The sequence below is a fragment of the Sphaeramia orbicularis genome, chromosome 9 (genome assembly GCF_902148855.1).
Source record: "Sphaeramia orbicularis chromosome 9, fSphaOr1.1, whole genome shotgun sequence".
Lineage (NCBI taxonomy): Eukaryota > Metazoa > Chordata > Actinopteri > Kurtiformes > Apogonidae > Sphaeramia > Sphaeramia orbicularis.
The window spans coordinates 11266352-11281723 of record NC_043965.1 but is presented as its reverse complement, the minus strand read 5'-3'; the positions used below and the strand labels follow the sequence as shown (position 1 = coordinate 11281723).

Below are 15372 nucleotides of genomic sequence, written 5' to 3'. Positions count from 1 at the left end.
GATTGTAACTGTATTTTTACCCCTCTGCCTTTTACTGAAATTGACAAAACAGCATTTCATCGTTTTTAAACTTAACTTTTAGAACAGTGACAATATTTCTTATTCAGATTATGAAATAAGAAATTACATAAAAAGAAAAGGACGTTCTTTTAAAAGTCAATTAAAAAATATACATTAAAGTTAAGCAATAAACAATACACAGGAGCAAATCTGTTACTGAATCCACACACTGTCTCCATATTTTCCACGGGATCCTGAAGGTATCGCGGCTATTCATTGGCCAGCTCTTCTGCCTTTTGCAGCTGTAGCCCCGCCCACCTGGTGACGTCCCCCTTTACCAAAGTAACGAGGCCAGTCCATTACGCACAAAGACACAACAAAAGCCCGAGCAGGGGAAAATGAGACCCGTCAGCACCGACAGGACACGGACACCACAATAAGACCCCGGCAGCGTCCCCCATGGACCAGGACCAGGACCAGAGCCGGAACCGGAACCACGACAATCACTGATTTAACTCCACAAAACAAACAACAACAACAACGTCTCTTCCCTTTCTCCAGTTTTTCTGGAGCTGCGTTTGCTCAGATCTGATCCAGGTGGTGAGTACAGAAGGCAGACGGTGTTTATATGTGAAAAGACACAGAAAGGAAAAAAAAAATCAGTCAAAACCCGATTTAAAAAATAAAGACAAAAAAGCAGATAAAGCTGGTGGTGCTTTCACTGTCCGCCTGGAGCATCGGACAGAACCAACACAAACACTGTTGAACTGTGGCGTCGAGCTCTTTGTTGGACATAAACACGTTTTAGAAAAGAAACAGGACCCAAACAGACGAAGAATAAGGGTGTTCAGACCCTTTAAAGTCATATTTAGTCCTTTAATGTGCAGTCATATCGGATTCGCAGCGTGTTGTGTTGTTTCTTGTGCTTTTTGTTGCGTTGTGTTGCTGAAGTCTTTTGTCTGGACTCTTCTTCCTGTTGGTGTTTGACCACAGACAAACTGAGCTCTTTCTCTGTTTTCACTTTTAATATCAGCTGTTCTGCACCTTTGACCTGTCCACACTCTGCAGTTTGCATTTTTTTCTGCACATTTTGTCGAAACTGCGTCGTTTTATATTTAAAAAAAAAAGAATCCGACTTCTTACCTGGTAGAAACACAAAAGAACTAACAGTTGTGTTGTGACGAGGTGAATATTTAGGTTTGTGTGTCAAATTCAGGGCATTTTTAAGCTGCTGTGTTGAAGTAAAATGGAGAAAATCCTCAAGTATTTACTTTAAAAGTGAACCCAAATATGAGCATGTGCCTTCAAATAAGCTCACAGTATAATAGGAACAAACAGAGTCCAAATCCCTTTGTACTTGTATTTGTCTGGGATTTTAGACCTAAAATGCAAAGTGTGTGTTGTCATGGTTTGTCAAGTGTGTTTGTTGGGTTTAATGCTAATAAATGCATCAGTTGTCTTTGTCTTTGGGAGTCAGGGCCTGAAACGTGGCTGATCCTTGTGAGGCCTCATGTCAGGAAACATGACATCTTTACATTCTCACCCCATTAATGAACCTAAAATCATCAACTGATTAAGTGATTTCATGCAACATATCTAATGTCAGAAATGTTTATGTTGAATCTTGAACAAAAATAAAGAACAAAAGTTGCAAAACGGTTAAAAACAATGTCCTGAAGTAAAGTCCCACAAGTTCAAAAAAGAACAAACTGTAATAATTTGGGTTATTTGTCAAATTTAGGACCAGTCACAGCTTTCTGTTGTATTAAAAGTGAGACATAATAAATTAATGTGCTGTCAATGGCCTGGAGCTTCATGAGCAATAAACAAACAGCTGTGAAGGCGCTGTGTACCTGTCTGTATGCAGGATTTCTGTCTAAAAAGTGAGGTGTTTGAGCATCCTGTTGTCGCTGCGTGTGTGTGCGTTTTAATGCAGATAAATGCATGCTATTGTGTTGGTGTTATTGTGTTGGGGGGGAGTCGGGCCCCAGCGTTACCAAGCCTCAAATCACCAGCTCATACAGTTTTACATCATCAATCTGTTAAATTAAATGGAATCATTTATATCAGAAAGGAACAGGTAACTTTGACAAAACGATGTTGGTTTAAAGAAAAACTCTGAACGGTTATCCAGGTAATTCCACAAAAGAAGTAAGAGTTTTATGGTCAGTGAAGGGATTTGTAGGGTTCTAGCTCATATTTAGTTTCTATCTAAGCTTTTATGTGAAGAAAATGGGAGGAAATCCTCTAATGTTGCCTTTTAGAAGTGAACCAGACAAAGGCATGTGCTGTTAAATGGCCTCGAGTCAGAAATTTGACTTCATAAGGGTCAAAGAAAGCAAAACCCTGAAGGTGGCGCTCACCTGGATTCATGTGGGATTTACTACCAAAAATTGTGATGTGTGTGTGTGTGTGTGTGTTGTTTTTGTGTGTCAGACAAAGCCTCATACGTCTGTTTTTGGTTTAAAATTCTCCTTGATCAACTTAAAATGGATGAACCTTTGTGTCACAAAAGAACACATTGAACTTTAAAGTCACCTGTTAGCTTAGCTTAGCTTTGTTCACTAATGTTAGCATTAATGGGTTAGAAGTTACATTGCTTTGCAATGTTTCAGTTCCTTCATTTTCTCCAAATATAGTCATTTGTGACAGCAGCCAAACTCGCAAACACCAGGTGACGACACATCGGCTTTGTTCACTTTTTCAGTCTGTTGGTTAATTTTAATAAACAATGTAGATCAGTTTAAGGAAAGGTTTATGCAAATGACAACATTCACGACAATGTTCAGAATTCTGCAAAAAGAAAACCTGAAGTGAGTTTTGCAATGTTTTTTAATGTTGAGCCTGAACAGGAAATGTTAACACTGCATTTAATTCACATGATTGATCATATATTTGCAAAGTCTAAAGAAAAAAGTTCTGCAAACAACAGGTGGTTTGGAGATCAAACTATTCCTTTGTCTTATACGTCAGAAAAAAATACAACTGTTTCATAATGTTCTGTTTCTCATACTCTGCTTATTAGATCCATGCATAATATCGCCTACAGCGCCACCATCTGACTACATGATACTTTTTTTTTTCCCACTCCAAACCAGTTTCAAGAAAACACATGTTCTTTTCTGAGGTTTTTCAGAAGTTTGTTTCACATTTGTCTGACATTTTATGAAAACACAGCTTTTTTTGGTAAAAGTTTTATTAAACTGGTTAAGGAAATTACAGTAAATCAACAAAAGACTGTTGAAATATGCTGAAAGACACGGTAACTGCATTTCCAACTGAACACTTCACATGCATATCTCTATTTAGAGCTGTAATTAGTGCACGTGTGGTTTATTAAAGGTGAAGGTTGTGTTGTTGTTGTTGTTGTTGTTACTGTACTGTTGTGTGTCCTGGGACGTGATACACAAAGCTGATTTAATCACTGATGGTGATGATGCTGAAGTGTGACACACTTGTAAATCTCTTCTGTGACGGTGTGTGCATGTGTGTGTATGTGTGTGTGTGTGCATGTGTGTGTGTGGCACGTGCACCTCTGGGGTTAAACTGGGCTAATTCACAGAAGGGATTTGGTCTTTTTCATGCAGGGATTAAAGCCTGAGGCACCTGTGCAGATTCTACAGTATGTATGTAAATATGGCTGGTCGGGGCCACTGGGGGGTGTGTGGGGGGGTCCTGGTTGGTGGTTGCCCCCCCGCCCCCCCTTTGGTTGTATGTACTGTGCATATGCGTGTGTGTGTGTTAGAGCTGAAATGCTTCGCGTCACTGCTGCTTCCTGTCGAGTTGCGGAAGCTCTTTTGTTTTGTCGTCTGCCTGCTGGTTTGTGTCGGCGCTGATCTTCCTGTTGCTGAAACTGGAAACTTCTAGAGCTGCTGTTGTTGGCTTTCATTGTGTTTTCACTTCCAGAGATGCAGGGTTATTGGTTTTGTTTTTGTTTTGTTTTTTAACAAGGTGCCATCTTTGTAATGCAGAGTGAGTGTTGATTATATTTGTAGCTTTGGTTCTTTGTTGTACTCAGTTGTTGGGTGATGACATTAAACTAAAACTCCAGACGGTTAAAGCTGCTGGAGTGAAATCGTTGGCTCAAGGTTACCCTAACTACCCTAGTGTCAAGGTTACCCTAACTACCCTAGTGTCAAGGTTACCCTAACTACCCTAGTGTCAAGGTTACCCTACCTACCCTTGGTTAAGGTTGCTCTAACTACCCTACCAACCCTAATTACCCTAGGGTCAAGGTTACCCTACCAACCCTAACTACCCTAGGGTTAGGGTTATCTTACCTACCCTAACTACCCTACCTACTCAAGGGTCAAGGTTACCCTACCTACTCCTAGGTTACAGTTACTCTAACTACCCTAGGGTTATGGTTACCCTAACTACCCTACCTACCCTAACTCCAGGGCTAGGGTTACCATACCTACCTTACCTACCCTAGGGTTAAGGTTACTCTACCTACTTTAGGATTAGGATTACCCTACCAACCTACTCTATTTACCAACACTGAGCATCATCTGTGAACAGTCACAATTGTTTAGAGCAGCACAACTCTGAAATATTCCCTTTTATGACGGAGCCTTTGTTTGTGTTCACGTCAGACCACTGGCACAAAATAAAATATTAAATAAAGATAATGTAATTTACAAGTTAAATAAAAGCTGGTGGACAGGACAAAGCCGGCAGTGGAAAGCGGATGGCAACAATGGAACTACATTTGTTTGCTTGTCAGTGTGAATTAATTTGTTTTTTAATGTTGATGTTGAGGAAATGATTTCTAAATAGGTTTGTTGTGGGGCAGAAACTTACTTTCCCTGTCGATTAGTGTAATGAGTTGTTTGCCATATAAATTGTTTCAAAATGGTGCAAAATGACAATTAAAATGATGTCTTCAAATCCAGATACACTTTGTCTCCTCTGTGCTACACTCCAATGGCCTCCAGCTGCTGAAAATAGACATAAGAAATAATAATAATAAAAAATAACATCTGAGATTGAAAAGGGCTTTGACAACATTAGATCAAAATGAATATAATAAGCATTAAGTCAAAAATGAATAAAAATCAATAAAATGAACAAATATCAAAACACGGGGGGGGGGGGGGGGGGGGGGGGTAAAAGTAAACAGAATGAACAAAAATATATAAATATAATACAGGACCTGAAATTCCCCTCCTACACCAAAGCCTATAAACCGTTTGTCTGGATGAGGTGGATGTTTGATGGTGTTTACAGTGATGCTTTGGTCGATCTGAGTCTGTTCTAAAGGTCACTCATTGTTCCTTGGATGCATTGTGTCGTGGGTTTTTCTAGTCACAGTTGTTCATTTGTTTCTGCAGAGTTGAGCCTCCTGCAGGTCGGCTTCATTCAGTCTAATTCGAACCCGTTAAAGCCACGGCACAGAGGCTTTTACTGAACGCTGGTTCACACTCTATGCTCTTGTTTCTGCCGTGTCCTGTCAGCAGTATGTCTTTTTTTTCCTATGCATTTATTTTGTGCATTTTCAACTTCAGAAAGATTTTTTTCTCTGAGTTTGAGTAAATCAAACCCAGCTTATCATCAACCGTGTTAATGAAAGCAAATATTGACTATAAATGGTGTCAAGAAAACAACAAACACTGAATTAATATTAATGTTTCCTTCAGTCAAACCGTTCTTCAAATCATCCTTCATGAGTAGCAGTGTAAGAAAATATCAATACACTGGAGTTAGGACTGAGTGATCTAAGATTGGGGTCAGTTTTAATTTGTCATATTACTACTTTACAGATTGTACTTTTTTTTTTTTAACAGTAATTATATTTTATTTACATGCACTAATTTCTAGGTCTGTTGTATTAATGTTGCTAACACAGGTTGCCTTTAGGGATGAGAATTCCGATTCCATTATTGCATATCAATTCGATTCTTATTGGATTAGGGAATAAACTATAGTACAACTGATTCTTTAGCATTAACTCTTTAACCCTGTAAAGCCTGAACCATGAAATCATTGACAGAAAATTCCAGTTCTTTGAAACTGGAGCCATTATTGGTCCTTCTGAAACCCCAAACTTTTTTTTTTTTTCCAAATATCAATTTGCATATAGGAGTTTCAATTTTGTGTCGTATATGATACATCAAGTCTCAATGCTCAAATATTATTATTTTTGAACAAACAAAAACATAATATAAGGCAAGGCAAGTTTATTTGAATGGCACGTTTCAGCAACAAGGCAATTCAAGGTGCTTCACCCAGGACATTGAAATACAATGACAAGGGAAAAAGAAACGCATTTAAAACAATATAAAAGAAACATGTAAAAGGTGATTAATAACAGCAAGTAAGAAAACAACACATAAAACCCAAAAATTTAAAAACACGCACATATTAAAGTAAGAGTTGCAGTGCAGAACAGTGCATAACACAAACATGTCTAAGAAACTGGTAATTCCTTTTCAAAATTGGCAAAGTTCTTCCTCCTTCCTCATTAATGACATTCTTGTAGTGTCATTGGAAAGGCCTCTGGTGAATGAATTCCTCCCCCCTGGTGGATTATCCGTGTATTGCATGTATCTAATTTTATACATCAGGATTTTCAAGGAAAAAAATCACACTGATCAAGTAGAGGGCTTCAAAACTCATTTATCAAATATAATACATTTGGCGTTATAGGGTTAAGGTTAAATATGCTCTATCATTTAGCAGTGGATTGGACCTATAGGGTGTAAATGTGTAGTTAAAGGAGCGTTAGAGCTACCTGCCGCAGCCTCTGAGCCTGGTCGTCATCCAAATGGAACTATACGAAATGGAGATTATTCATAAACAATAGTAGAGGAGGTTGGCACAGTGAAATGGCGCAAACATTAACAGTATTAATGGAAACCGGAGGAATTTAATGTTAGCAGCTGTGACGGAACGGCTTGCTGTAGACTCCGCCTCCAGAGTCACCGCCCCCTTCCCGAAGCAGCCAATCACAGATGTTGCCATTGGTGCCGTTTAATTGGATGCTGTGGTTAAATGTTAGTGCATGTTGGAGGAATTTGACCCTTTGCCCTAATGGAAGCTCTGCAACTGTTGTAAATCTCCCTAGTGTCGTCTTTCCTGGTCAAATACAAACTGACTTTAGAGTAATCTGAACCAAAATACGGAAATGATCTGATGACATCACAGAACCAATAAATGGAATCATTAAGCAAACAGACTAATGATTCCAAGGAAATGAAATATTATTCCCTTGTGTTTTTGGTTCACCATTCCCATCCCTAGTTCTTAGGCTAGTGAGTTTGTTTCAGTCTGTTTAACCCATAAAGACCCAGTGCTACTTTTATGGCACTTCCCAAAGGAATTTTTCTCTCTATTTCACCTTTCTTAAGTGATTTTTCACCATTTATTATAATATTATCCTCTGTATTTAGCATTTTTCAGCGTAAATCATGTATTTGTCCCTATATTTAATTCACTGATCACATAGATGTCCATTAAAGCTTAGAGAAAATTCAAAGGTTTTTATATCACAACAGAAAAATTGGGAAAAAAGTGACTTTCAACAAAATTTGTCATTAATTGGACACAAAAAGGGTTTTACTGGGGAATCAGTGTTGTAGAAGATGACGGTGTTTCAACGGTAACTATGGAGCCTTTGAACATCTAAATGGGTCATATGTGATGACTGTGAAAAGACGACAAACTGCATTTTACACCAGTTCTTTACATGTGTTGATAGAATTAGTGGATCAACAGGTATTAAACTGTTTAGATCAGTAGATGGTTTTGGTCACCAGCAGCTGTTTGGGTCTTTATGGGTTAAAAGCAATGTCTGTAATGAGGTGCTCAGGTTTATCTGCATTAACTTGCAGTATTTGTGTAACATTTAGGTTATCTGCTATCATCATATACAGACCAGAAACCAAACAAAACTAGAGATAAACGTGTTATAGCTTGGTCGTAACATGTCTGCCTTTCATAAGGGGTGAGAAAACTGATTTAATTCATGAATCAACCCTACTTATAGCTAAATAAAACCGTTGTTAAAGTCACATTAAGAAATATTTAACAGTCTAAGGCAGGGGTGTCAAACTCATTTTAGTTCAGGGGCCACATTCAGCTAAATTAGATCTGCAGTGGGCCGAACCAGTAAAATAATAACAGAATAATATATAAATAATGTCAACTCCAAACTTTTCTCTATGTTTCAGAGCAAAAAAAAAAAAGCAAATTTACATAATGAAAAGGTTTATATCTACAAACTATCCTTCTAAACAATGTGAATAACATGAACAAACTGAAAAAATAAGTGTAATTTTAGCAATATTCTTCCTCAGTTTATCATTTACACATGTACATTGTAACTTACAGATCACAATGGATCTACAAATACACAAAATATTTAATAACAGGCAGAATTTTGTTAAAAATGTACTTACTTCCCTTAAGATATTTCAGGTTGTTCATATTTTTTCAGGTTATTCACATTTTTTTAAAAATTATACTTTGTTTTAGTGTAAATACATGAAAATATTTACATTTACAAAGAGAAAAATCTGGAGTTGTTATTATGATAGTATTTTACTGGTCCTGCCCACTTGAGATTGAATTGGTCTGAATGTGGAACCTGAACTAAAAGGATTGTTAATATCTTCAGTGTAATTTTTGCATTTCACGAATTCATCCCAAGGGCCGGACTGGATCCTTTGGCGGGCCGGATTTGGCCCCTGGGCCGCATGTTTGACACTTGTGGTCTAAGGCATGATTCAGGTGTATTTTTGTCTCAGATATGGACTTAAACAACACTCTCAGTCTCAACATGTGTCTGTTGGGTCGGTATGAACAAAAATAGACGACCTCCTCATACGTAGCATGTAAGAAGGAAATAGGCTTTGATTGAATGAAATTTGCTGTTTGACTTCAAGTGAACAACAGCTGGTTTCATTCGTCCTTATATTGAGTTACATCACAGCCATGTTGGTCATCAGCAACGTGCGAGGGTAATCACATAACAGATGATTGTAATCAAATGATTGCTATGAGTGACGTCTCATATCGTCGTCTCATATTGGAAATGCAATCAGGATCATGAGTGTTAAAAATAGGGCTGTATGAACCGGTGTCTGACCTCATCCTCTCCTCTCCTGCAGGTTTGATTTTCTCCTGTGGTGTCTGTGTGGAGCGAACCACACACCCACTCCACAACAACGACGGCTTTTGCTTGCATCTTCCAGTGTTTCTTCTGTCAGCAAGTCCAGCAGAGCTGCAACTCTTCCAGTGCCAGCCCTGACACCAGCGAGGAGCCCTGCCCCACTGACATGGTGAAGATGACCAAGTCTAAAACCTTCCAGGCTTACCTGCCCACCTGCCACCGCACCTACAGCTGCATCCACTGCCGGGCGCACCTGGCCAACCACGACGAGCTCATCTCAAAGGTACGGCAGGAAACGCACACCTGTTCACACCTGTTCACCCTCAGTCCACTCCTCCGTCACCTTCACATCAACCCACCCTGCAGGGTTTCATTCATCTGCTCCGTCTGTGTTTATGGAAATGCAGGCGTCTTGCAGTAGCTACATTCACTGACGATGAAAGTCAATTAGGGAAAACATGGACAGGTAAAACTAGACGTAAGAGGTAACTTCCTACAAATACACTTAGTCTGTGACTCTGTCTGTTCAGTTGTGTTTAAACTCTAAGGATACTGGTTGTAACTTTTCTGCTCTTTACAGAAATGAAATTGAAAATTCTCTGATTCCAGATTCATACATTTGAAGTATTTTTTCATTTCTTTCCTCATCTTTGACTGTAAACTGAATTTTATTTATTTATTTATTTATTAGGGACAGTGCATATTATTGAACATCTACAATTGCAGCTGTAAATATGCCAGAATGTAGCAACAGTGCTAATTGTGTTTAGTATGTTATCTAGGGTTTTGGGAAACAAGTTTTAGACCAAACAATCAATGAAGTGAAAAATCCAACAACAGACTAAAGGACAATGAAAATATTTAGTGTTTGAGCGTGAGGAAAAACAGTTCAAACATGTGCCAAAGATGCCACTGTGGACGCCAGACCAATTCGCCTTGTGCCAGCTGGTGTTGTAATCCCCCTTTAGACCACTAGAGTGAGTAGTGAGTCGTATAATGCATCCCAGTTTTGAGCAAAAGTAGATCAACAAGGATAACGATCTATTCTGAAGTGATTAAATATTTCATTACGTAGCTGTTTTTTTTTCCATTACCTACTGCTGTATCACTAGCGTTATATCTTAATACCGTTAGCATGCTAATATGCTAATCACCATTAGCATCTCTTCTTAATACACTATATCTTGATGAAGCAGCGCAAAAAAAAAGTGACTTCCATTGTCCATTATGTGGCACTACTGAACGGTCACACAGTACACGCCATGTCACTGGCTATCACGCATAGAACAACCTGTCAAATTCCATGTCAGTCACATGATGCTGACCTCCCAATTTAATTTTCTGTTGCCAGTAGGTGGCGCTATATGTCAGGTTCAACGATACCACAGTGTTCAGGGTGGGACTCTTAATTCTACATGTTAAGTTTGATGCGGATTGGATGTGGAATCACAATTTTCACAATTTCATGCCTTCTAAATTAAAAATGGCTGACTTCCTGTTGGTCTGACACCATAGGCCTCATTGACTTTTTTGTAGATTTCATTGAGATGCATATGTTTACCGAATTTAGTTCCGATCGGAGAATGGAGCTGGGAGTAGGGGTCTTTAGGGGGCGCTACAGAGCAATTTTTGAAGTTATGTTTATGAAACTTGTAAAATTCAGGCCCTCAAAAATGCAAAGGAATGCACAATGAAAAAAAAAGTAATAATAACAGTAATAATAATAAACACAGCCACCACTCAGACACTAATAACATTCTGACTCTACATCAGTGGTTTCCAACCTTTTTTGGCTCGTGACCCCATTTTAACGTCACAAATTTCTGGCGACCCCAGACGTTCAAAACGGAGACATTTTTTTAGCTAAAATTATTTTGTTTTTGATCATATAATAGTTTGTTATACTATGTTGCAATTGAACATTAATTTTAGAGGACATTTAGGCTATATAATGTATATAATGCGCCTTTTCAAAATTTTTATAAGGAAAAGTGTGTGGTGTTTTAATTATAATGACATATATATTGAAACATTACAACATATTTTTTATTAGTAGTTGTTTTGTTTTGTTTTTAATCAATTACAAGAAATTTCAGGTGAATCCATTTGAATTCCAGGTGACCCCAAGGTTGAAAAACGCTGCTCTACATCAATAGATTTCTGAAAATTCTTATTTCTTGCCAGCTTTATTAACCATAGTGTTGTTTTTCTCTGTTTAACATATACAGACATAATGGTACAATAATGCTCTCATATGATAAAACACACACATATATAATTTTTCCTTGTCCATTTATTTGCAAATCAAACACTGATCGGTTCTTACAGTCGCACTGAAATGAAAATATGTGTCTTGGTTCCTTTGAGTCACCACTGGGATGACATGATGTGTGATAATGATTAAAATTTGACAGTGGAATATTTTGGAGCGTCTAAATCTGTCCCGTGGGGGTTTGTTGTGTCAAATGGTTCTTGGGTTTGACAGTGATGCCATTTTATTTAATGCTCACCTGCCTTTTTCCATCTCCAAAGCTCGTCTGTCTGCTTTACTGTCTGGATTTTATGTCTTACAGTCGTTTTTCAAAGGCTTGCATGTCGACCACTGCTGCTGTTATTACTGACTCTGTTTCACTGGGACACAGAACAGAACCGTTGGCGTGCTTTGGCTATTTTGGATTTGGTCGCTTTTTCTGGGTTTTGTAAAATCTGCCTCAGACTTTTAGAGGAGATGAAGATCAGGACAGAATGAACTGTTTGTATTGAGAGGTTGTAGAGGCCATTTGGCTGCAGCTCCACACGATTCTTTATCATTAACGGAATCTCTTCTTGACACAACAGTCTGAAAGTTTCAGAAAAAATGGCATTTTATTTCAGTTAATTGGCTGATGGGAGGCTGGTAAGATGGCGCCTGTGTTCGGCTATGCCTCTGCCACCTCTCTCCTCTCTAAAGAGCAGCTCAAGACGTTTTTATTTAGGAAAGTTTTTGGTTGATGGATTTATCCTTTTTATTTATTTTATGAAATTAGTATTCTTATGTTGTTTTCTTGGGCCCATTTTATGTTCAGCACTTTGTGATTTTTATCTGTGAAAAGCACTTTATAAATAAACTTACTACTTAAATGGATGCATTATTGATCAAAATATCTTATAACTGATCTTCTATCAGTTAACTAAACAAATGAGGTGAATGTTTCAGTATTTGTTGCGTTGACGTAGCCTAACCTACAATCACTGTGGATGTTTAGCAGTTTATTCCAAGAATATTCACCACAAATAAGGTTGTTGTTGTTGTTGTTGTTAAGGATGCCTTAGAGGTCATAATTGGCTTATGTTGGCGTCATACCTGTGTGATTCAATCAAGTCAGTAAAGGCAGTCCTTGTCTGACCACAGTACCTGCATTTCCCACTTGAGCAGAGATATTTCAGGGGATGACTTCCTCAGATTTCACAGAAATGACACATTTTAGTTGTTCAGCGCTGTGTTTCTGTCAGACTGCTGTCATCTCGCAAAGACTGTGACCTGAAGGGAATCCAAATCACACTATATTCTAGGTGTCATAGGCTGCCCGGCCTGAATTTTAATTCTACTTAACCAAATATTCTGTGAAAATGTTTCAAAGTGACACCAGAGAACACTCAGAAACCCTGATGCTGAACTGAAAAATGAACCTTTTCAAAGTAATGGAAAACACATCTTATATGACTGATGCAAATGAATAATCTTCTGCTACTTTCCCATCAGTTATGAACGACTCTCAAATATATTTACCCAGGATTTAGCCATTTCTTATATTCCCTGAAATAATCTGGGAATGCTTTATCCGTTTGTCTGTCTGAGATTTTTGTCCCACTAGTTTCTTGAAGATTATTCACCCGATTTGACAAAGTGTGATCAGGTTAAAAGTTAAGACTTGGGCCGTATAATGTTTGTCTTGGTTTGACTGAACTCTGAAAAAGACAGTAATTTAGTGTAATCTAGTTTAGAATTAACTTTAAATTAAATTTAAGATGGAGCAGGAGGGGCGGGGTATTAATAAGCCCCACCCACTTTTTTCACTTATTTATTCGAGCCTCTTTTTTTTTTTTTTAAACATACTAATAAATATCCTCGTAGCTTTGGTCGAAAAGTTGGGATGCTCTGTGCCATATTTAAAATGACATTTGGACATCGATGTTTCTTTGTTTTGTTTTTGTTGTCATGTCATAGATGCTAATTTTTGTGTTTTTCTTTGTCATTTTGTTAAGAGTAAGAAACTGAGCAAGCCAAGTCCAATTAGTCTTTAGTCTACCTTCCAGTTGAGCTAACAGCTTGAATGGTAAAAACAAGGGCTTTTTATATAATATAATCTTTAATTCAGTATGTCAGGTCTTTATGTGTATTTTCATCAGGTTAATTGTTAATCTCATTCTTGCATGTTTTCATTTTACCATACACAAGTTTTTGATATTATTTAATTAGCATCTTCTCTAAGTCCTTCAAAAAATATGCAGTATGAAGTGGAAGTTGGTCAGAGTTAATTTCATTGAATTTTTCTGATATTTTTCCAAAAACCCCTTTAAAACTCCCAGATAAAAGGTTGCAGGGGAGGATTTATCAAAGGTCGACACCAGTTATTTATAGTTTTTTTTACAGCCTACACTTAAATTTCACTGCGTCCTGTCCTTAATAATTATCTTCTCTTGTCGGAAAGATTTTAGTCGAAAAATTAACACCCTCATTTTACAGTTAAAAGTTTACCCAAAATGGTTTTTCCTGCTAGGCCTGGTTATTTAACTGCCTGCGAACGGCGAGGAGTTAAACACAAATGGATCAGAGGGTTTTTACATCCACTGATCTCTGCTGTGAAGTATCACCACCTCTTGGAACTCTGTGGGCACTTCACTGACAGTTGGAATTCTGGGTAATGAAGTCCAAACAGTTGGGCCCTGCTGACATTTTCAACCACACAGCGTCCAGGTTGTGCTTTCACTAACACTGTGGTCTGACCTGTGTCCGTTGTATAAAAAGACACCGATGGCGTGTTCCCCGTGCATTACACTCTCACCACGCAGCGTCCATCCGTCCGTCCATCCATCCATCTCCAGGTTAAAATCCATTTGCCTCCTGCAGCTCAGACACTTGGAAACTCTCAGCCTGTTAGTGGAAGCATGAAGACGAGTGTGTAAACAGCTCTAACACCAGACGGTTACACCTTCAGCAGGATCAGGGGCCTTAGACGCTAATTCTGGAGTTATGTTGTCTGCGCTTTTAATTGCTTTAAAACCATAAATCACACTAATGTTTTGCATGAGAGAAATGTTGAGAAAAATGCACAAGTTAGGAATGAAAACGTCAAATGTTCAAAAAAATTCCACTTAGCTGTCAACCACACTATTCAATCCATTCCCTTTCGAAAATTCATAAAATCAATTTAATTAAAGTTTTTATTGTAAATGAAAACACTCTTTTGCAAATGAACTCTTACTTCACCTTTTTCAAGATTGTGATTTAAATCCAAGGATACATCTTCAGGGTTTTTCTATCGCCGTTCCCCTTCTGTTTTAAACTGCCAGATGTCTTTAGATAGGACACAGAAGTTCAGATGAACCGATTATATTTGGCCAGAAGTCCAAGTTGCCACCTGCCAGTGGTGACACAACTGTGAACAGATGACAATGTGAATATCGTACACAGGGTGGGGAAGCAAAATTTACAATATTTTGAGGCAGGGATTGAAAGACAGTGTATGACCAATTAGTTTATTGAAAGTCATGAGAATTTATTTGCCACAAGAAAATTTACATAATAGAAAATGTTTTTATTCTATGTGTCCTCCTTCTTTCTCAGTAACTGCCTTCACACGCTTCCTGAAACTTGCGCAAGTGTTCCTCAAATATTCGGGTGACAACTTCTCCCATTCTTCTTTAATAGTATCTTCCAGACTTTCTGGTAATAGTTTTGCTCATAGTCATTCTCTTCTTTCCATTATAAACAGTCTTTATGGACACTCCAACTATTTTTGAAATCTCCTTTGGTGTGACGAGTGCATTCAGCAAATCGCACACTCTTTGACGTTTGCTTTCCTGATTACTCATATGGGCAAAAGTTTCTGAAAAGGTATGGATAATAGTGTTAGGTATGATTATGACGTCAATATGTGTTTGGTTTCAAAACAATTGACGTAGTGCTTGCTGAGAAAAAACAACTAAATGTTCATTGTAAATTTTGCTTCCCCACCCTGCACATGAACGTATGTTTCTTGTTTTCTCTGTTCCAGATC

General features: G+C 38.0%; 1 protein-coding gene across 2 annotated transcripts in view; it reads left to right on the top strand.

The window, feature by feature from the left end:
* Window positions 1–15372, top strand: part of ypel1 (yippee-like 1) — a 46459-nt gene that overhangs the window by 4340 nt on the left and 26747 nt on the right. The window contains exons 1-2 of one of the 2 annotated variants that reach the window (XM_030143627.1): window positions 330–600; window positions 9111–9395. In XM_030143627.1, coding sequence (XP_029999487.1) covers window positions 9279–9395 — 117 coding nt within the window. In that variant the 5' untranslated portion in view covers window positions 330–600; window positions 9111–9278. Of the gene's footprint in view, window positions 1–329; window positions 601–9110; window positions 9396–15372 lie in introns of those variants that run through there. The other variant, XM_030143628.1, reaches the window with a different exon arrangement.